This window comes from Halichoerus grypus, chromosome 13, assembly GCF_964656455.1.
Source record: "Halichoerus grypus chromosome 13, mHalGry1.hap1.1, whole genome shotgun sequence".
Lineage (NCBI taxonomy): Eukaryota > Metazoa > Chordata > Mammalia > Carnivora > Phocidae > Halichoerus > Halichoerus grypus.
In genome coordinates, this window is record NC_135724.1 from 67,621,083 (window position 1) to 67,643,894 (window position 22,812).

At 47.2% G+C, this 22,812-nt stretch overlaps 1 protein-coding gene across 1 annotated transcript in view; it reads right to left on the reverse strand.

Annotated features, from left to right (window-relative positions):
- Window positions 1–7,391: 7,391 nt before the first annotated feature.
- Window positions 7,392–22,812, reverse strand: part of MAPK1 (mitogen-activated protein kinase 1) — a 109,665-nt gene continuing 94,244 nt past the window's right edge. The window contains exons 7-9 of the mRNA XM_036076465.2: window positions 18,027–18,136; window positions 15,417–15,542; window positions 7,392–9,083 (exon numbers count right to left, since the gene is read on the reverse strand). Coding sequence (XP_035932358.1) covers window positions 15,426–15,542; window positions 18,027–18,136 — 227 coding nt within the window. The 3' untranslated portion in view covers window positions 7,392–9,083; window positions 15,417–15,425. The remainder of the gene's footprint in view (window positions 9,084–15,416; window positions 15,543–18,026; window positions 18,137–22,812) is intronic.

The window sequence follows — 22,812 nt, forward strand, 5'->3', positions numbered from 1 at the left end:
CACACACACACACGCACGGTAACTGTGTGAGGTGATGGATGTGTTAACCTGGTAGTGGTGACCATTCCACGAAGTAAATGTATTTTGAATTATCATGTTGTACATCTTAAATATACACAATCTTATTTGTCAGTTGTATCTCAATCAAGTTGGAGGAAAAATGAGCTATCGAGCCATAAACCAACATTAAGTGGCCTTAAACACAACATTGCTACATGAAAGAGGCCAATCTGAAAAGGCTACATTCTTCATATTTCCAATTACATGACATTTTGGAAAAGGCAAAAGTATAGAGACAACAGAGCAAAAGGGTCTGTGGTTGCCTGTGGGGAGGGGAGGGGCCGGCACTCAGAGCTCTGCGTGCTAGCTACTCAGTTATTGTCAATCTTAAACTACTAAAAATAATAAAGTCTACTAAAAATAATAATAATAATAAGGATATGAGCAAGAGGGACCGAGTGGCGTGAACTGGTGGAGAGGAGCTCTCGGGAGATGCGGGGGTCAGGAAGTGACTAAGCTGGTTTGAGAACCACCAGTGAGAGAGAGGGTGTCTCATGATCCAAGAGGATTCCGGGAGGGGTAAGTTAACTGCTTTCCGGATTTAATGCATGTGTTAGAGTCCTGGGGAGCAAAAATGTAGTCATAAATACACAGCTCAAGGTCTATTTTATGCACAGAGTAAACATAAGGAAGCAGCAATGGGAAGAAGTAAAATGATTTTTGGGGACAGAATGTTCTGAAATTCTCAGCACCTGTCTGCAGCCTCCCCGGTCATAGACATGGCATCTTCCACGCAATGTTTTCTAATTATAATAATTGCCCTTCTCTAACTGCCAGACTAACACAAAGTATTAAACCTCTTGGTACCTGTCAACTGCGTTTTAGAAATTCCCGTGTACCAGGAGTGCTACCTGAATCTGGGGGGCAGTGGGACCGGCAGCCCAAGTGGCAGGTGCTTCATGGGAGGGGCTTCACCTCTCTGCTCTGGGGCCTTGGGCCTGTGGTCTCGGGCCACTGGGTGGACACACGCTGCCAATTCCCCCTCAGGGCTGGGTGCAGGCGGGCCAAGCCCAGAAGGGTGTGGGGTCAGCGCGCTGGGGCAGCGGGCGGGGAGCAAGGTCAGACGGAGGCAGGGACGTGGTGCCGAGGACCAGGGCTGAGGGGGCACCCTTGGGGGCCTGGTGAGGCCTCCAGAACCAGAAATGGATACCTGTTACTGCCAAGGAAAAACAAAATGCAAAGCCAAACCAACAAAAAACAGAAACGAAAGGGGAGGGAGAGCGCTGGTGCGGAAGCCGCTGGGGCGAGGGACACACCTGTCCTCGGGAGTCCTGGGAGCCACTGGGAGGCAGGTGCTGCCATCCCAATTCCACCAGCAGAGACTGGGGGCCCCCATGGCCTTGGCTGAAGTCCCTTGGCTGCTCGGCAGCGGGGTTGAGTTTAGGACTCGATCTGACAGGGGCCACTCAGGTGGTGGGGTGCATGTCTGCCTTCCTTCCACGAGCGACTTTGTGGGTGGGTTTTGGGGGGAAACGTGTGTTCTCCCATCTCAGGTGGGGCATGCTATCTTGATGACAGCACGTCCTTACATCAAGACGGGAGCTTGCACACACACACACACACACACACACACACACACACACACTCGTCTGCAGCACGTGGGAAGCATGCGCAACACGGGGTGCCAGGGGGTGTCCGGGCCGGCTCGGTGGGCTCCCTGTCGGCCATCAGACAGTATCTCCAGTGTCTGCCGGGCAGGCCAGTCTCATGGCCACAGCTGAGCAAGGAGAAGGTCTGACTCGCGCTTACGGACCGAATTGAATCTTAAATTGGACAGAATTCAACCAGGGCCGCCACCCCCCGCCCCGTCCCCGCCCAGCATCCCGGTTGGCGGGCCTGGGAGTGGCCACAGAACGGACTCACAGGCGCCGCTGCTTGCATCTGAGAGAGAAAACAGGACAGGACAGGGGCTGAAGCATCCTGTGTCCTCTTTGGCCATGACATCATCTGCCTTTTCCGTCCTTCTCTCCCTGAAATCCTGTCTCGTCCACACATCGCCGGCAGTAGCTACTTGTCTCCTCAGAGGATGCACTCTGACAGCCTGGGCCCTCCTGTGACTTCTCCTGGTCCCGTGCTCCCCGCTGGGTACCGTCCCGGCCTTCTGGGGGCCCAATGCACACACGGTCCCCGTGGTGCCATCCTGTCCTAACATCCCCGCATTTTGTCCTAAGAGACACACTCGGCCGATGCAGCTGCCTTGGCAGACTTTTCAATCTAGCAGTGACAGTGCCTTTTCTAATGCCGCGAGAGTAGGCGCCTCTCATTCCTGTTCTCCTTTAAGCACTTATGTTTGTAGTTTTACTTATAAAAACTATTCAATGCCCGTCTTCCCTGCCACGGGATGGGCACCACGAGGCAGCTCTGCCGGCTTTGTTCTCCGCAATCCTCATGGGGCGCGCGCCCGAGGCCAGCGTCAGCCCTGGCTTTGTTCCCCGCTGCCTTACAAGCTCATCTTTCTTCTCTGCGGCCACACCCAACCTCATCCATACGATCTTCATCTTCCTGCACTTTCAAAACAGGGTGACCTTCCCATACCCACTCGCGGGGCCCTCCCGCTGAAGACCCCCGAGCCGCTGGCCCACTGGGGAAGTGCTAACGGTCACCTGGGGCCCGTTCCACCTCTTCAATGCCGCCCTTTTGTGGCCTTGCTCTGCTCTCCAGGGCCTCTGACCGATCTCGGACTCCTCTCGGGTAGAAGCATGAGGCTATCCCCGGGAGGGAGACGCGCTGGGCTGCCCCACCCTTGCTTATTCACAGTGGGCGGATTTCCTGGATTTCACAAACGGCTCTGGTGATTAAAATACTTGAAAGTCACTGTTGTGTGGGATGTGTGCATCCCCATCCTGTGCCTTGCACTAGTGCGGTCCTCCCTACTGGGCCGTCGGCTCAATCATAGAAAGCCCATACCTCTAGCCTCCAGAGTCCGCTGGCTCCCCAAGGAACAGAATACTTCAGTGCGGAAGTCAACTCTGGGAAGGAAGGAGAGGCACTCTCTAGGGTTTAGAAGGGGAAAAAAAGGGGACCTGGATTTCTGGGAGTGGTAACAGGACCACTGGTCCCGGACTCTCCAAGGTGGTTTCTGTAGGCTTGGTGACCTGCTGCGAGTAGACGGCCAGCTCGTGTGTCCACACCGCCAGTCTGCAGCAGACCTCCCGCCAGCGCCTGGGCCTGGAAGCTTTGGCCCTGGTGTCCCACGTGCTCCAGGTCACTGCACATCCCTTCGCCCCTCCTCCCCCCACAGATGTGCCCTCCCACCATTTCCACAGCTGACAAGAGGCTTTGTTACCTTTTGGTCTTACTAAAAATGGGGCGATGGCTTCCCTGCTCCTCTGCCCAAGAAACTAAAAGGGAAAAAGCATCTCTACACCCAGCAGGTGAGGGGACTCGTGCTCCATCACCTCACAGTCTCCCCTCAGCCTCCTCGGGCCTCTGTCTTGCCCAACCCTGGCACTGCAGCTAATGACAGCACTGTGCGGCAAGAACATCCAAGCCCCACAGAGCAGTCCTTCACGACAGACGTACGGGCGTCACCTGTCAGGCCTCCCAGTGACAGGCATTCCTCTTACTTCCTTCTCTTGCTGGCTCTTCCTTGTTCTCAACAGAGACCCTGTTTCTCACTCCCACTCCACCTAAAAAACACCTGTCCTAGGGCACAACCTCCTTCCATTTCCTCCTCTCTACCTGTTCTTCAAAGGACCCTCGTCTTCAGCTTTCCTTGGTGCCAGCCTCAGAGAAAGAGCCCCTTGTGCCACGTCCACCTTGACCCACCCCTTCCCTGGCCCTCGGGCCTAATGAGGCCCAGCAACCCTGTCCCCTCTCTGGGTCTCCCTCCTCAGACTCAAGTGTGGTTCAGCCCATCACCCACGAAAACCATCCCTTCACTGCTTCCCTGTGGACACACCCAATCCCTGTCCTTCCTCCACACTTGGGGCTTCCGGGGGGTCTGCACCTGCCTCCACCCGCTCCGTACCCCCGTGACCTGGGCTTGGCTTCTGCTCCTCCCAGAGAGGTGCTCTGTGGCCACTGGTCGGCTCTGAACGCTCGGGTTCTGATTAAATACAGAGAACCAACCAAGGTCTGAGGCTCTACCGCCAACTGCATGGCTGCCCTACTGCCAAGGCAAGGAGCTCAGCATTATTAACGTGGGAAAAACAGGATTACTAATTCCTTGTGCTGGGTAAGGAAGATGATTGTTATAACTGATTTCTACAGGATCTGGACAACAAAGAGTGCTGATCTCTTAAAGGGAAAGTGAATGTGATAATCCTATGAGCATTACCCAGCAATTTAGGCGAGATCAGCATTTCCCTGAAGAAAGTCCTCCCCGCTCAGATTAATAGAAAGCGGGTAGAGTTCAGTCAGCAGATGTCTCAGCACTACCTTACAACAAACAAGTAAAAACAAATAAATAAATAAAGCATTTAGGAAGATCTGCTATTTACTCTTTGTTTTGAGGTACTGGGCTAGAAACTTAAAATGTATTTGCACAATCTTTATGACATGCACAGTTCCACTTTCCAGCCGAAGGTCTGAGTGAACAGCACAACGACTGGCCCAAAGCCAGCTGTGTTATCAGCAGAGGGCAGGTTTTGAACCCAGATTTATGGGCCCAAAGCCTGTGCTCTCTCTATACCACCAAAGCAGAACATTTTCCAATATTTTTGTCCTGTAAGTCACTGCATGATGCCCAATACTGAGAAGAACCAAGTGTCCAAGAGTCCCTAATACATTCGTGACATCTTGGTCTGAAAAAAAGAGGCTGCCAAGGACACCTGCCCTGGCAGCAGTTGCTGAAGTTTAGGAAAATGAGAAGAGACGCACATGGGCACTGTGTCAGGACTCCCAGCACTGCCTTCTTCCCCCCTCTATAGCCAAGCATCTGAAGAACAATCTGGAAAACCTGATGGAGCACTAAAATCCCACTGGCCTTCAGAGCACCAGCTTCTGGTTCTATACCTGATTACCATAAGCAAAGTCAAATTACAAACACACTTATTTGGGAAACACTGTAATAAAGGACTAGGCGACTTCCTATGTTCACATGTGAAATTCCAATTAAGCTATACATGCGCAGTACTGTTATTTTGGAACACAGGGACACAATTTAATGATTCTAATTTTTTTTTGTAGTTTTTTTTTTTACAAGTCAGGTGCCATAAACATTCAAATAATCCATCTTTTAAAAAGTACGTTTACAACATCAAAAGAATTAAGATGAAATATAAACCTTTCTACTTACAATTTTTTATACAGATTAACCAAATCACAAATACCACAAATAAATGTTAAATTGTAACAATATAATGAATAAACATTCAGATTCTTAATAAAATCTTCCTTTAACATTTTTTTTAACTTACCATTATACTAAATAATCTATGCAGAGTTTTGGGGTACAATACCAAGAAGGCACCAACAGTACAAAGCAGATACAAAGCAGTTTCAGAACTTTCTCGAGTGCTCTACACGGATGAACAGCACAAAAAAGGCAACGAGCTTTAGGTAAACCTGGTGCAACCCCAGAGAATTCCCTCTGGATTCCCAGTCATTTCCGATCCATGATGCCAAACTGGATTACAGTGAGAGAGACCACATATCTACTGTTACATGCTTCTCATCTGCAATATAGGAGTATCATGTTTCAAACACCAGCATGACAATTTTAAAGCACAAATGCTTTAAAAATGTATAAGCAAAAGAATTGCTCAGATTTTCAAAACCACTACATTTACAAAAATATTTCCCTTAAACTTGGGATTGCTCCAAAACATTGATTTACAAATATAAAAGTATTATGGAAGGACCCAAAGCATGTGTGCATATGTGTGTATTAACATACTGTTACCGTACTATATAAAAGTTACCAATTTAAAAACCGTATTAACATATACGCAAATAAAGGTAAAACAGTCTCCTCTGAATGGTCTGAACATTAGGTGGCATGTGGTGTGGGCAGCATACGTGTGTGACTCCTTACTGAGATACCACCAGTGATGAGCCACGTGTGGCTCCAAAAGCCGACAGGACCCTGCACACCCATCACCTGTGCCTGCAGCAGGACAGACTGTGAACACACGACGCACTGTGTACTGCACACAAACACAATGATATTCTTCTACCCATGCATCAAAATGGTCTGCGTGTCTCCATCAGCTTTGGAGACTTGTGTCAGCACAGAGTCGTCATGAGTTCTCTCAAATCCATCCCACTGGCTTGGTTAGGTATTTTGTCTCATACTAAACAAAGAGATTGGAATGTTTCAACAGGAATTTTTTTGCTTACTTTTTAGACACCAAAAAAACCATTAGTCTGAAAGCTTATCTGAGCATACTAAGAATGGATGCATTCAGTATCACCAATAAGTAATCTGGATGACCTAAGCGGTACATTTTTAGAGATGTAAGAAGATCCAAATGACAAGCCTATCACACATAATAGCTAGTACTTTTCACAGGTACCTTGATTATAAATCTCTGACCTGTTGAACCAAGTTTGGCATGATTAATAAAAAGCACACAACTTAGGGCTACAGTGATTCTAGAACACAGTTAGTGGTTTCATGCCAATCTGACTCCACAGTACCAGCGAGGGGGATGGGACAGCCTACAGTCCTCAGGCATTAGTAACCAAGGCTATGGCTTTCTATTTAGAGGACTGCAGATTAACCTCGTAATACTAACATTCCATTTAAAAAGGACAAAGAAACAAGAGTAAGAAAACTGTCAATGCTTCTTTGAAAATGAAAACTGACTCACCAATGTATCAAGTTAACAGTCAAACCTCTATCCTATCAAAGCTGTGCAGACCTTTACACGGCAGCTCTGAGCACGCAGATGAAAATCACGGATTTTAGGGCAAGAATCTAGATGTGGTTCCGATCTCTGAGGCTGACTCAGCCGTCCTCTGTTAACCTGTGAGGTGTGAGCATCAGCACCCTGGGCCGGTTGGTGTGGGGCCAAGTGACACTGGGCAGTCCTTCCCAGCACCCAGCCGTGCCCAGCAGCATTTCTGGGGCACACAGGCAGGTCTTCTTTAGAAAGAACCAGAGAATCCAACCTGAGACGTTTGGGAGTCTTCATGAGAGTTTGACATAATATTTTAGACCTATGATTTGAGTAAAGGTACATGTCAGAGTTGATTCTCTGCTGTGCAAAGGGAAACTAGGACCCTACAGAGATGCCTTCTAAATCATCTTATGTAAACCAGTGTTGGGGCAGTTCCCCGGGGGCCGGGGGGGGGAGCCCACAAGCATTTCTGCTCCAAGCATAGACTGAAGCTGACTGTCCATTTGGACACGCTGATCCAGAGGAAATCGACACTGAATCTTAACATGAATATGAAGATCGAAGATGTACATTTATTTTCATGAATTACAAGTGCATTTCTGTTCATATTAGCAGGCAGTCTTTATATAACCCATTCTCCACTGCTGTCAAAAATCAAACAAGAAAAAAGGATAGCTGAGAAATGAAAAGCTAAAAATAGAATTAGTTTTCCTAAGTGATCTGCTGGATAGCATTTCCGTGGAACACAAACTCAGAGGTAACAATAAATTTTTCGTTTCAATCATAGGCATGTGGCACTTGGACAGTCATCTCTGCACAGAAAGCTGTAACAGTCATGCGAGGGTACAGTAATTATTGAACAAGGCAAATTTCTCACCACAGAGAGCAGTGGGGGAGTCAAGAGGAGGCACCGCACTGGGACAGAACACCAAGTCAACGCCACAGTGTACAGTGGCAGGAACAAATACTTAAAGAGATCAGGATAATATGGGATAGAGCTCCAAACATGATTTAGTGCTAGCTTTTTCTCATGGTCTTAGCTCAGCAGTATCAGAAACATTTGAGAGTACTTGACGACAGAACAGCGCTTCACGTCATGAGCTCATGAAGGCTTTATTACAAATTGTTATATCGTAGGTTGAAAAATGAACTTGAGATGCTGACATGCTGTAGGAGGAAAAAGAATTGTACACTTTCTCATTTAAAGACGCAGGGCTCCTCTCTGCTAAATCCTGAGGCATTGAATGTGGCTACACTGAACACGGCAGGCCATGTGAAGCGCTCGGGGGTATGCGTACACCCGCGTGTGCAGCTCAGCCCCGAGACGTCCGGCTGGCCTGTTGGCTGCTTCTTCACGCACTTGCCTGAGCGCCCTGCTGCGACCTGTGTCCCTCTCTCACTAAATCCCGAGTGCAGCTGCCACTTTAAATCTTTCTGTGTAAGCCTGGCAAACAGTTAGTACTGCAGATAACACATCTGGGCAAGTGTTATACGTCTACAAATGGTGTAAGAAACCACAGTAAATCTACGGAGTGAAGCTGCTGGGTGCAGTACTTCGTTCTTTTATTAAGAAAAATGATTGAGTTTTCTAAAAGCTGGGCAAACAGCACAAACCTTAAATATGCTAGTGACTAACATGATATGAGAAAAGACATGGGCAAGTGCCCCCAAAGGTTCCCGAGACGGGAGCACTCGCTGCAGGCTGCAACAACATCCCAGGTGTTTCCACACGCTCCTGCTCTGGGGAAACGCTGATGGTGAAAAGCTGAAGTGCAAATAAAGGGCTGTCACTGACTTAAAGTGCCCTAGGTAGTAGCCTTCCCTATCATAAAGTAAGATGCCAGTGACGAGAGCCATTCTGGAAAGAACTATCTCTGGTGTGACTGCAAGGGTCAGCAGGGCAGCACGGAGGAAGGACTCAGGAGAGGGAGGAACCACTGCATCTTTCAAACCAGAAAGCGATTAGTGACTAAAGCAACGGTAAGCAGTAGGTGCACTGAAAGTACATACTGCCACAGGTCACCAGTGGGTGACACACACAGGGATGCCAGGAACAGTTCTCTGGACTGAAGGAATTCTTTGAAAGCATAAAAGCCACAACTACCAGAAACCGCCCCTCCAAACGGCTCAAAGGAGTCAAGGTGGATAAGCCGAGACGGGCTGGAGACAGGACCGGGGTCAAGAACTGGGAAGAACAACACCGATGTCTGAGCACGTCCAGTCCTCTGAGCCCTTGTCCTATTGAAAAACAAACAAACAAGCCTATGAGTTAAGAATGACCCACGTTAAAACAACATTAGCAGCAACATTAGGAAAACGGAGAAGTGAAAAGAATGGACCAACATTATGAAACTGGAAGGGGCGGGGGAAGCAAAGGAAAAAACACTCCTGCAAAAAAATCGTTTCACCTGGAACCACTGGGGCGGGAACACATGCATGTACGCACACTCGCAGCTCGGCAAGCTTCAGTGTTCCTAAGACGCTTTTTATTAACTACAGTACTCGCCACTCTAATGGTCAAAACCAGAATCTGAAGGTCTTTGTAAAGAACACACATTTGAGGGGCACCTGAGTGGCTCAGTCGTTAAGCATCTGCCTTCGGCTCAGGTCATGATCCCAGGGTCCTGGGATCGAGCCCCACATCGGGCTCCCTGCTCAGTGGAAAGCCTACTTCTCTCTCCCCACTCCCCCTGCTTGTGTTCCCTCTCTCACTGTGTCTCTGTCAAATGAATAAAATCTTAAAAAAAAAAGAAAGAAAGAAAAAAGAACACACATTTGGGGGGTGCCTGGGTGGCTCAGTCGGTCAGGCTCAGGTCATGATCTCGGGATCCTGGGATTGAGCCCCATGTCGGGCTCCCTGCTCTGCGGAGAGCCTGCTTCTCCCTCTCCCTCAGCCCCACCCTCTGCCTGTAATCTCTCGCTCGTGCTCTCTCTCAAATAAATAAAATCTTGGGGGAAAAAAACCCCACACATCTGGGGAGTCTGCGTGGCTCAATTGGTTAAGTGTCCAACTCTTGATTTTGGCTCAAGTCATGTTCTCAGGGTTGTGAGATCAAGCCCCATATCGGCTGCACAATAGGCATGGAGCCTGCTTAAGATTCTTTCCTTCTCCCTCTCCCCTCCCTGTCCTAAAAAAAAAAAGAACACACATTTATGCAAGACATTTGTCTGCGATCTCCTATTCTTTTTTTTTTTTTAAGATTTTATTTATTTAGGGCACCTGGGTGGCTCAGTCAGTTAAGCGACTGCCTTCGGCTCAGGTCATGATCCTGGAGTCCTGGGATCGAGTTCCATATCGGGCTCCCTGCTTGGCAAGGAGTCTGCTTCTCCCTCTGACCCTCCCCCCCCATGCTCTCTCTCTCTCAAATAAATAAAAAATAAAAAATCTTAAAAAAAAAAGATTTTATTTATTTATTTGACAGAGAGAGACACAGAGAGAGGGGGAACATAAGCAGGGGGACTAGGGAGAGAGAAGCAGGCTTCCCGCTGAGCAGGGAGCCCGATGCGGGGCTCGATCCCAGGACGCTGGGATCGTGACCTGAGCCGAAGGCAGACGCTTAACAACTGAGCCACCCAGGTGCACCCCCCCCTTTTTTAAAAGTAATCTCTACACTCAACGTGGGGCTCAAACTCACAACCCTAAGATCAAGAGTCATGCTCCACTGAGTGAGCCAGCCAGGCACTCCTGCTGCCTCCTATTCTTACCAAATCTCTTTCTCTCTCTGGATGTCCAGTTAAGACAGAAATCAACCACACAGTGCCAAGTGTGTTGTTGTAACACTCAAGTTTCCTGCGACTGCAACAAAGAAGGACAAGCAAAATGAAGTACTGGCTGGAAGTGTGAGGTTGGCGGGCCTGGATTCTGGTGAGGCAGGGAGCCATGGCATGGTTCCCACGAGCAAAAGATGGTTCTGATCGCCTAGGTCTGAGGTGATCTGACAGCTATTGCCCAACCAGGCCTGCAGGATAGCACCCTGAGAGACAGCAGGTGGCACCCTGAAGACAGCCTTCACTCATTTACTACACTTGACAGGGCCCACCTGGCTCTCCAGATGTCTGCAATATGGGCCACCTGCAGGAGATCTACTAGGAGTGTCACACCATCAAAGTACAAGAAGCACACACGTCCCCCCTTCGTTATTGTAATATCTCTATTTTACTTGAAGAGATTATATTACAAATCAAATCTACTCTAACCCTTTATAGGCTAATAGTTCTCAAGGGTGAGCATCAGAATCCTCTGCAGAGCTTGTTAAAACACAGACTGTTGGAGGGTAAGGCACAGATGGACCACAGTTTTGAGGACCACTGCCTAAGGCATCTATATGTAATGAATTAAGTTCAACCCCAGGTCTCTATTAGTTTTGTATCATCCTAGGGAGAAGTGAAACATTACCACTCCAATCAGGTTGTGTTCTTGGTTCTGATGAGGAAACCTGCTTGAGATGGCTGGGAGGATAACTAAGTGTGTCAAAATGCAAACAAAATAGATCTTCTCTTTGGAGAGACCCTTATTGTTGTGAAATGTTTGCTAGTATGATCTAGCAGAATGTCACTTTCGTATTTCACAATGCACTTTCAGGCAAGATGGAGTTCATCTACCACTCAAGAGTCAGGGCAGGAAGGATGGTTGTTATAACCCAACTCTGTGACAAGGAGATGGACTCAGAGATGGGAAATGACCTCCCTCTAGAGGTACGCTGTTCTGAATTGCAGCCAAATCTACTGGCTGGGAGAAATTAATCAGTCTGAGAAAATGCACCAACAGGCAGAGGAGGAAGGAAGTCAGGCACCTACCTTCACCAGCCTCTCACAACAGGAGGCTTGTCACAAAGTTAACCACGCAACAGGAGGCTTGTTACAAAGCTAACCACAGACACATTTTTAACTTTTCAGTGGACACATATCTAAAACTGACCCACTTAAACAAAATATAATGAACAACCCCTGATCCTTTCAGACCACTCAGGGCATCAGTAAAGTCTGTGCCGAGGCAAGCAGGGGATACCTGGGGCTTCCTCTGGAGTAGTCTTTGCCATCCCCTCCCGCAAAGGGGCCCCATAGCTATGCTCTGAGGTCCTGTGTGGGCATGTTTTCCAGTTCTTTCCTATGTAGTTGGGCAGTCAACATCACCTTTCTTTAACCTCCCTGTATGTTCCGGCACCTGCACCTCCCTGAGTCTCCAGTTTGTAGCTTCTAATCTCACTGTTGCAGGCTGGGAACTCAGTAACATTGTGCCATAGTATTGTGAACGAGTTCCTCAACCTTTTCCAGGGCACAGAACTACTCCAAGGCAGTGTACAGAATTTACAAGAAAATGGATTCTGGGTCCAAAGACCCAGAGCTACCTAACTTTGCCAACAGCGATTAATCTTCAGCAAAACGCTTAAACACGTGCAATCTTCAGTTTCCCTAATCATAAACATGGGCTGTGTGCTGACTTCAAACAATGTTGCTGTGAGCATCAGAATAAAATGTTTGTGAAAGAACTTGGCCCAGAATTTAATGAATGCCCCCAGCCCCACCTTGCTCTGGATTCACTTTTATATTCTAGATGACTAAATTATAAGCCAATCTAGATGCTGGCAACCTCCTTTGAAATGTGTAAGAAAGAAATAAGATAGACTGACAGGTAGATGGAAGAACAGATGGACAGATATGTGAGAAAGATGGAGAGCAAAATGTCAGTCACAGAATCTAGGTGGTGGGAATGTGGGTTTGTAATTGTAAAACTCAACTTTTCAGAATAGTTGAAAATAGTAATTTAAAAAACATTGGAAGTAACTAGGTCTACTGAAGTGATCATTTTGTGATGTATAAAAATCAAATCATTATGCTGTACACCTGAAGCTAATATAGTATGTCAATTGTAATTCAGTAACAAAAAGTTGGGAAAAAAAGTCACGCTATAACGTACTGTGCCTTTTGCTCCCGTGGAGAAAGTGAACTAAACACAGAGTGACCGTCTTTGCCACCCCTGTCCCTGGTAAGAAGCCCCAGTCCTGGACTCTCAGAACGCGGGTGGACACTGGCAGTCGCCGTCGCCTCCATCACGAGCCATCAGGCCAGTAGCTGCGCCCTGTAGCCCCAGGAGCACACTTGCCTTTGACTCGTTCCCCTGTGGCGGGTGCACTGTCCTTTTCCTCCAGTAGCCTCGCCAGTGGTCCCAAGGGTACCTGCTCTCTGAGGTTACCCAACATCCTTATTGCCCTAGAGTCACCTGCCCTGATGCTTCAGGAACCTGAAGATGCCTGTGAGGGAGAGGCAGGCTCCTTGGTCAGCCTGGGCTTCAGCCTCCCACACGGGCCTGACTCCCTGGTCCCGCACTGCCGAGCGCCTCCCGAGACAGCAGGATGCCCCCTTCCCGGCACTCTCTTTCACACTAAAAATATGCGTGGCAGTTCTGTGTGTCTTTGTCCCCTACTAAACTGTGTGCTCCTTTGAGGCCAGGTTCAGGTTTGTTTGCTCTGCTCCCCAGAGAGTCTAACACGTGCCTGTCCCAGAGGAAGCATGCAGTATGTGTGAGCTCAACAAAAAAAAAGATGGGGAAAAACAGAGGCCACCAACGGACTTCAGGAAAATGAGCTGTTAAAGGGATGGTGAAAGAAGAAAAGCAACCGAAGTAGCTCAGCTCAATATGCTAGGCCAGGGGGTCAGAAAACCTGTTCTTGTAAAGGGCCAGATAAAACTTTATCTACAAAATGCTGAGGTAGCTGATCTGACCTTGTGCAGACACAGGGAAGGGAGAGAGCAGGCTCTGGGAGAGAGAGGACCCCTTCCACTGTGAGCACCAAGCAAACGGGCCAGGAAGGAGAACCCAAGGAGACTCAAGTTAAGGAGTAAAAATGGTTGGGTCCCTGGGGTCTGACTTTCTGTCAGTGAGTGACCTTGCAGATCATTATACATAACAAATACTTTAACAGACTGTCACATCATGAGGTATGAAAGAATAAATGAATCCAAACCTTGCTAGACTCTGTCCTCCTCAGCCTCCTGTTGACACCTTCCCTCTCTCATTCAGACACTTCCCCAAGGGCTTGTTTATGAGCATGCTCCCAATGTCCCATAAGCCCGTGCTTCTTCCACACTTCACTTGCTTTGAGTTTGTCTTTTAGGAAATGTCCAGTGTCAGGTGCTAGTGTTAGGAAGTCTGGTCTTTCAGACTTTGCTTTTCCTCCACTCTCCTAAACCCCGCTTCTCGCCTTCACAGCCCTCGTCCAAGCCTCTAGCCCTCTGGTCTGGAAGCTAACAGATTCATTTTGAGCTCATCTCCCACCCAGTCTTCTCCTCCAACCCTCCATGCTTAGATACCAGACTTCTGAAAACCCCATTTTCTGTACCCCACACTAGCAGAGTGTACTCCCTACTAGTTCCCAGCCTTCCTCTGCCTGGCTTCCATGGCTCTCTGAGGCTGAGTTGGCCAAGTCTGTTCTCAGATCCTTTCCACCCTTCCTCTGTCCTCTGTTCTTAATGACAGAGCTGTGAGCTTGTCAACTGCACTGTTGGGACTTCATTGGTGACTGGCTTCTGATGAGATTCTGCCAATGGCCAGCACACACAGGAAAAGCCAGGTTTCCTTTTTTCTGCTTCTTAGTGACACATGACTTTTCAGGAGGAAGGAGGCTCCTGGTTTCAGAGGCACTGGATGGTAATGGCAGCTTCAGGCTCCAGAGATCCCCCAGACCAGCAGCAGTACAGGCTCCTGACCCCTTCTCAGCAATGGTGATGCTCTAACAGCTGCAGTTACAGAAGCTGCCCAGCATCCTCGCTGTGTGATGATCAAGGACCCTGGCTAACACCGTTTTACTTTTGCTCCTTTAGCTGAAGGCCCCCAGGAAGAGCTTCCTGGGGTTACTAATCTGCAGGTAACCCCACTCTTTGCTTTCCGGCCCTTCTAATGCCCTCTGACCAGTTATATGCCCTCTATGTGAAACACCCGAGCAGGTTCTGCTTTTGAGCCTTGGTATTGCCAACCCTCAGCCTGAACCATCGCCTCTAGATCCTGATGTATGAAAACAGAATGGACAGGGCAGGAAGAATGGAGCAGAGATACAGTTCTATCAGACGCATACTGCCACAGAACCCACTCTTCTCTCCCCGCCCTCAGGAAGCCTCTTGTTCTGGTGCAAGCGCAGCAGCCCCGAGGCCACTTGTCGGCAGGCTGCACATGACACTGCTGCCTGCGGAAAAACACCTCCAGCCTCTTCCGGGCTGTCTGTCCACAGCATTTCTCCAGAAAATGCTTCAGCCCTTGGTTGTAATTCTTGACTTCACTGCTCATTTCTGCAGACTTGAACATAATTCTCACTCCACCACTCACTCGAGTTCCCACACTATTCTCTCTCCTCTTTCCGCATGTTCTCTAAAATCAAGATCTGCATTTCCTTTTTTCTTGAACACAATTTTTTGAAAATCTTACTGATACCATTGCATTGTTCACCACACTTTCTGACTTACGCATGGAAAGCTTCCACATGGAACTCAAGGAAATCCTTCTTTCTTTTTAGTAACATTTAATTTATATTCTCTCTCCCTCACCAGGGTTTACCGTGTGGCTAAAGCTCTAGGTACCTGACAAATTTAAGATCTGTATCCTGGCTGGAATCTAGCTGTCTCTTCGAAGATGAGCTCTTTGAGCTTTTCCTTGGGCAGGTCATCCAGCTCCATGTCAAACTTGAACGGTGCCTCAGCGATGGGCTATAGGAGAACACAGAACATGGGACAGACAAGAGTGGTTATGGCTGAGGTAGTCATGTACTGATTCATAATGTCTGTAGCTTAGACTCTGAAATGTATACAGCAGCACTGACATCTACGGAAACCAAGAGCTCTGATAAAGTATCTACGCACCCATGTCCCATCTATGCGCTCCAAAAGGCGCACTTTGTATGAACATGTAGTAAACGAATGGGGAACAACTAAATCCATTTTGAGCATTCTTCTGAATTTATCACTAATCCCAAAATTATTTTCAAATTTTTAAGGCACTAAGTGTTGAAGTAACAGAAATTTGCTGTTGTGGGGGTGGTGGTGATACGTTTATACAGTCAAAAGCCATGATAATACTCAAATCAATGTACTTGATTAAATACATTACAGTATCTTCACATGAAAAGATATTATGGAGCCAATAAAAAATGAAGCTGTAAGGAAGATTAGTATCTGGGGAAATGTGCATGTTTGGGTTAAACAAAATGAATCCTATTTTTTTTTTTTTTAAGATTTTATTTGACACAGAGAGAGAGAGTGAGAGAGAGAGAGCACAAGCAAGGGCGGAACAGCAGGCAGGCAGAGGGAGAGGGAGAGGCAGGCTCTCTGCTGAGCAAGGAGCCTGATGCAGGGCTCAATCCCAGGACCCTGGGATCATGACCTGAGCCGCAGGCAGCCGCTTAACCAACTGAGCCACCCAGGCGCCCCAAAATGAATCCTATTTAAAAAAAAAAATTTAGATACAGAAATATAAAACCGAGAAGAAAATACTCCATAATCTTAATATCTGTGTAACAAGACTACAAAGTGATCTGTGTCATAGTTTTCTGCAAGTTTTCATTTTTGTTTTTCAGCACACTCTGTAACTAATCAGAAGGCTCTGGTACATATTTAAGGGGCGCCTGGGTGGCTCAGTCGGTTAAGTGTCTGCATTCGGCTCAGGTTGTGATCTCAGGGTCCTGGGATCGAGCCCAACATCAGGCTCCCTGGCTCAGTGTGGAGTCTGCTCCTCCCCCTCGCTCACGTGCTTGCTCTCTCTCTCAAATAAATAAATCTTAAAAAAAAACAGTACATGTTTAAAATGTCTCTGTCAAGGAATTCCCATATATATAATGATGAAAAAGGAAATCAGTCAATTGATATTATTTATATTTTGATTTTTAAGTACCCCCAAACTAACACAATGTTCTAGAACTAATCTGATGAGGATTCCAGCTGTTAATCAGTGGATGCCTAGTAGTTACCAGGCACTCCTAGATTTTATCCATGTAATCCTCACAACCAGGCCTTTAGGGTAAGGAAACATAAGACACCAAACTCTGCGCTAAGCACTGGTTTCTTGAAAGGGGGAAAAAGATTCATGTCCATGAGAGAAAAACAAGGAGCTAGCCCTCTTTGAAGGGCAGCTCCATGTGTGGGGTCACATTGGTGTCCTACATATGCCATCCTTCTGGTCTTCCCAACCTCCTAACTGGGTTTGGGGTACCACCCAGGCTTGCGATTAGGACATAGGGGGCTCACAGGGCTAGTCAGAGCCCCAAACCTTACACTCTCCTCTCCTTTCCTGTTATTTACTATGTTGTAGGTATCTGCAAGCTGCCCCCATTATTTCTGAGGGAAGGAGACAGAGATGGAAGGGGACTGATTAGGAAATACTTCCTCTTTTTGATTTCTTCTCTTTATCATCTTCCATTTTCCCCTTTAACACGCTCCACTTGGTTCTCCCCCCTTTTAAAACCAGAGTGTGAAGGCTTGCTGTCTATACATGAGCCTCAACTAGAAAGATCCAAACTTTGGTTTATATTGCATTTTTCTTCATTACCGTCCAGAGAATAAAGCCCCAGAAGACTCGAAGAGGCCAGGGAACTGGGACTTTCCTAGAGAGAACATGACACACAGTATCTTTACCTGGCTGTCCAGCATGCTCCAGAGGCCTGCCACATCCATCTCTGGACTCATTTCTCACCACAAAAGGCTCTTGTGTCCCCATCCCCAAGGAGGCACACCAGACACGAAGTCATGAAGCCACAGTGGGAACTGTCCAAGCTGCCCACCCGCCCCCCTTTGCAATGCCCCTCCCCAAGCAGGCAGTTGGCCTCCTTTCCACCCTCAGGCAGGCACTCTGATTTAGGCACCTCTTCCTGCCACAAACCATGACAATGGTCTCTAGCCTTGGACCCCTTGTTTATCTGTGCTCCCCTTTATTCATCCATTTCCGCAGGCCCACCCCTGCTGCAGGTGGCCTGGAGGAAGCTTTCTAAGATAGAAGGGGCTTGGGGGATGGGGTGGGGAGAGGTTTCATGCTGACAGCACTAGTCCTCAAGGCAGATGATGTGGGCTACTGAGAGGACCAGGTGTGGCACCATATACCTCTCAGGATCGATCTAAGCATGACATCTGGGCCCTTCCTGGCTGGGCCTGCTGCTGGCTGATAGATATTCCTGAAGAAGCAGCCAGGAGTATGGGTCTTACCTCATCGCTTGGGTCATAATACTGCTCCAGATATGGATGGGCCAGAGCCTGTTCTACTTCAATCCTCTTGTGAGGGTTGAATGTCAACATTTTGTCCAGTAAATCCAGAGCTACAAAGAGAAAGGTTTTGCACTGGTGAGAAGCCAAAGGAACATTTACTGAATTACTTTCCATTTCCTGCTTAAGTAAACTTGACCCACAAAACAATGGAACTAAGCATCGCCATGGGGAGAAGAACCCGCACACTGGGTGCCTATTATCCCTCTGAGCTTCTTGAGACTGTGACCATCTGACAATCGCAGACCCAGGCTCAGAAAGGTGATGTGATCAGCCAAAGGCTGAAAGTGGAAGACCAAGGTTCAAATCCAACTCTGCTTACAAAACCTGGACTTTTCCTAAGTCACTATTCTGCTTTGCAGGCATCTGAAGGAAAAGTGTTATATATGTATTTCTCTTAAATCAACTCCAAAGCCCTCTCTGCAATGGCCAATTTATCTTTCAACACATAGAGTAGGCCTCCAAGGTCACAGAAGACAATGGTCACTTGTCCTCCTATGTGGTTTCCAGGTCCTGGCTGAGATCCATGTGTGAAGCACAGGCCACCTGGCCCACTCTGCAGCTTGACATCTTTCTCCAAAGCCCAAAACAAAGTATTCTCTTTCTCTCATTCTCTTTCTTATTTATTTGTTTATGTATGTATGTATGTATGTATGTATGTATGTAATCTCTAATCTCTACACCCAACATGGGGCTGAACCCACAACTCCTAGATCAAGAGTCACATGCACTTCCGACTGAGCCAGCCAGGCGCCCCCAAAGTATTCTCTCGATCTGGTCAGCAGTCAGCAGCTGAACATTTCTTCTATGTAGAGAGTGGAGGAATAGAAGCAAGTGTGGGATCAAAAGGACCAAGAGGGAGGGACAGCTAATGAATAGCTTACCCTAGTGGTCTCCATAACTATTGTCCAGGCACTACTTCGAGCCATGAGGAAAGCCAAAGGTCATGGGTGACAGCGGCTAGAACATGGGTTAAGGGAAATGTGACTGAACAGTTCCTGTATTTAGTATCAGGAGCAGGTTTCAATGAGAAAGAATAAATGCTAGAAAAGACATTATTGCTCTTAAAAAAAAAAGCGTGCTTTTATTTAATGATGCTTAGAACAGTGGTTTCCAATTTAGGTAGCAGGTCCTTTCCTCAAATTGAAGGCTCTCGACAGGGAGTAAGTAAGGAGCTACCCAGCTCTCTTAATTCCTAGCTCACAGCTCTGAGGCACCCCTGAAAAATCTAAGGACTCCAAGGAACAAGTCTGATAATGTATTCCAAGCCTGAAAAACTACTAGGCGATATAAAGAACACTTTTTAGAGAACGTATCAATAAAATAAACAAAAAATAAATGATCAATAAAATATACAAAACCAAAAATGAAAACACTGCCATCTCAACGAAGCCTTATTTCTTACAGTGATAACTTATTAGATCATCGACCTCATCCACCTGCAAATTAGCACATATCACTTAGTCCTGAGAGTAGAATGGTAAAGGAAAATCATTTTAATCATTTACTCACTAAAAACTGTTCAACTATGGAGAGCAGCAGGCCAGTACACAGTCTGAATCCGAAGTGCCTGACTGCTCGTGTGCCAGAAAGTCCCCGGGAGAGCACGCGGAGGCAGCACCTTACTGCCTCAGGTGACTGAAAGCACAGGCATGAGAGGATATGTGTGCACGTGCACGTGTGTGTGTGTGCGTGCCTGTGTGTGCATACTCAGCTCTGGCTCCTACTGTGACTTCCCTTGTTGCATGTCACCCACCCTTAATCTTCAAGACAACTGGGAGATGATAAATATGGTAAACCACATGCTGGACACCTGAGAAATTCCACGCAACACAGAACTTTTCTCATGTCCACAAAACTGTAAAAAAGTTTTTTACATAGTGCACTTCTACAAATAGTCCATTTTCTATTTTTGCCTCTATAATCTTTTCAATACACACGAGTGTACTATAGGAAATTGGGGAACAGTGACATTTTGCTTTATGGGCTAGAGAACTTTCTGGAGCAGAGGAGGTTTTAGGAATCTAGAGTGTTGACTAAAGCACTGTCTGGACAGGAGAGGTATTCATCCTTGCAGCCATGACACGGGGTCTCAGGGGCCCACGAACAGGCTTTCAGAGGCAGCTCTCTCAAAAGTCAGGATAGTGTAGCACAATGGTCAATAACTCAGGCACCTCTGGCCCCAATGCAAGTCCCACAGAACCCCTGGCAGATGTGTGAACATATGACATAACCACTTGCTGGGCATTACAGTCCTACTATCTGTAACCCAGATAATAAACCTAACCTATCTACTGTTCCCAACCATGGACTGCTCCCTCCACACCATCCCTCTCACCACAAAAGAACTCATCATAGACATTCCCCAAGAACTTTTTTTTTTTAGATTTCATTTATTTATTAATTTGAGAGAGTGTGAGCGTGTGTGTGCAGGGGCACACAGGGGTAGGAGAGAATCCCAAGCAGACTCCACACTGAGTGCAGAGACGGATGTGGGACTCAATCTTATGACCCTGAGATCATGACCTGAGCCAAAACCAAGAGTTGGACTCTTAACCAACTGAGCCACCCAGGCACCCCTCCCCAAGAACTTTCTTGAGAGATTAGAAGCCATTTGGCCTTTTGCCCAATTAGACACCGTCTGTCAGGAAAAATCCAGAAGGGTCTGGCCACAGTCAGATTCTAACAGCATTAGTTCTCAGCCACTGGGGGATACTTTTCCCCTCCAAATCTTGTTGGTACTAAGTAGGGAAACACTTCAAGGCAGCTGGTATTTGGCAACTTAAGCAGCTCTAAAATAGACCTTTTAGTTCCTTCAAGTTAAATTCTAGGCCCTTAAACCTACAGGCAAAAATCACAAAGGAAGATAGCTTATTTTGCCACCGGAAAAATAACTGGATCTCCAACTCCCTTTTATTGCTAGCGCTATTTCTGCATTACTCACAGCTACAGAGGGGGAGAAGGACAGAAACGGGAAGCCACTGGCAGGTGCTGATCCCACAGTCAGAGTGCCCGGCCTCCCTCCTCCCACACCACACAGCAATCCACTGGCACTGCTCAGATGGCATGAATCACTCTGCCTGTGCGTATGCTTCCTCTGATACAGGTTTTATTTCCCCTAAAAACTGGAAGTCTCTTCAAGGCTGGGATTACATCTGACCACAATCCCTGACTCTCCTTGGTAGCCTCCTAGAACCCACACCTTCTCTTTAACTTCAGTGGGTACACGGCAACATGACCCTGCCCTTCTGGTACATCAGCCTTTTTTCTTTCCCATCTCAGCCCAGACCTGGGTGAGTCATATGACTGGCTCTCTACAGCACCACTGCACGTCCATCTTACCTATCCAGCACAAGTCTCATCCGAGATCAAAGCTGCAACCTGTCACTCCCATCCTTGGCCTGAATTTCTGAGTAGGGCCAGAGAAAAAGACCTAGCTGTTCAAACTGTGCCACTGCAACAATGCTTCTCAAACTTCCCAGTCTTAGAACCCTGCTCTTAAAACCTGATTTTTTTTTTTTAAGATTTTATTTATTTGAGACACAGAGATACAGAGAGAGAGAGAGCATGAGCAGGGGGAGAGGGAGAAGCAGGCTCCCCGCTGAGCCAGGAGCCCAATGCGGGGCTGGATCCCAGGACCCTGGGATCAGGACCTGAGCCGAAGGCAGATGCTTAACCATCTCAAATACTCTTATGTAGTCACCAATGATCCCTTAATTGGAAGCCTCTGTTCCACGGAGACTGCTGAGCATGTCCACTTTCTCATGATGCCATCTACTGCTTCTGTGAAATATGCACTATTTTCTTTGTCCATCATTCTTTCTGGTTTTCAAGAGTTCCTACTCCTATTCCATTGGCCATTGAAGGTTCATGTTCTCTAGCTCTGACACATGTCATTCTTCTTAGCCTCTCAACCTCCTGTATGATTCCAAATGCCATCTGTGAAAAAATTCCTAAATCTATCTTTAGCCTAGAGCGCTGACCCAAGTTTCAGATTGATAAATACAACTCTCTGCAGGCAATAAAAGAGTATATAGCTTATGACCTCATTCACAGGGGTCATAATATATAATATATGTATTTACAGGCGCAACTACAGAGTCTGGAAGCCTTTCAAACAGGTTATCTGAGAAATGGAGACAGACTTCTTACACAAATTGCACTTTTATTTTAAAAAATAAACAGAAGCAATTTCCATTTCAAACTTCCCATTCACACTGAGTGCTTCAACTCTTTTTTTTTTTTTTTAAAGATTTATTTGGCCACAGGGCGCCTGGGTGGCTCAGTTGGTTAAGCGACTGCCTTCGGCTCAGGTCATGATCCTGGAGTCCCTGGATCGAGTCCCGCATCGGGCTCCCTGCTCAGCGGGGAGCCTGCTTCTCCCTCTGACCCTCCCCCCTCTCATGTGCTCTCTCTCTCTCATTCTCTCTGTCTCAAATAAATAAATAAAATCTTTAAAAAAAAAAAAAAAAAAAAAGATTTATTTGGCCACAAAGACTGGTCAGGGATGAATACAAAGAAGCAGTGAGTCCCACAGCGGGGTTGAAACTATCAGGAAACAGGTCAGAGTGACCTGGAGCTGCCGGTGGCCATCTTGTCACCACAAGAAAAGAGCTAACTAACAATAAAGACATCAGAGAGGAAGGCAACACTGAATGACAGAGAGGTCCAGATTCTGGTCAAAGTGGCTATGATCTGGAATCCAAACATCACTGAACCTGTCAAGTTA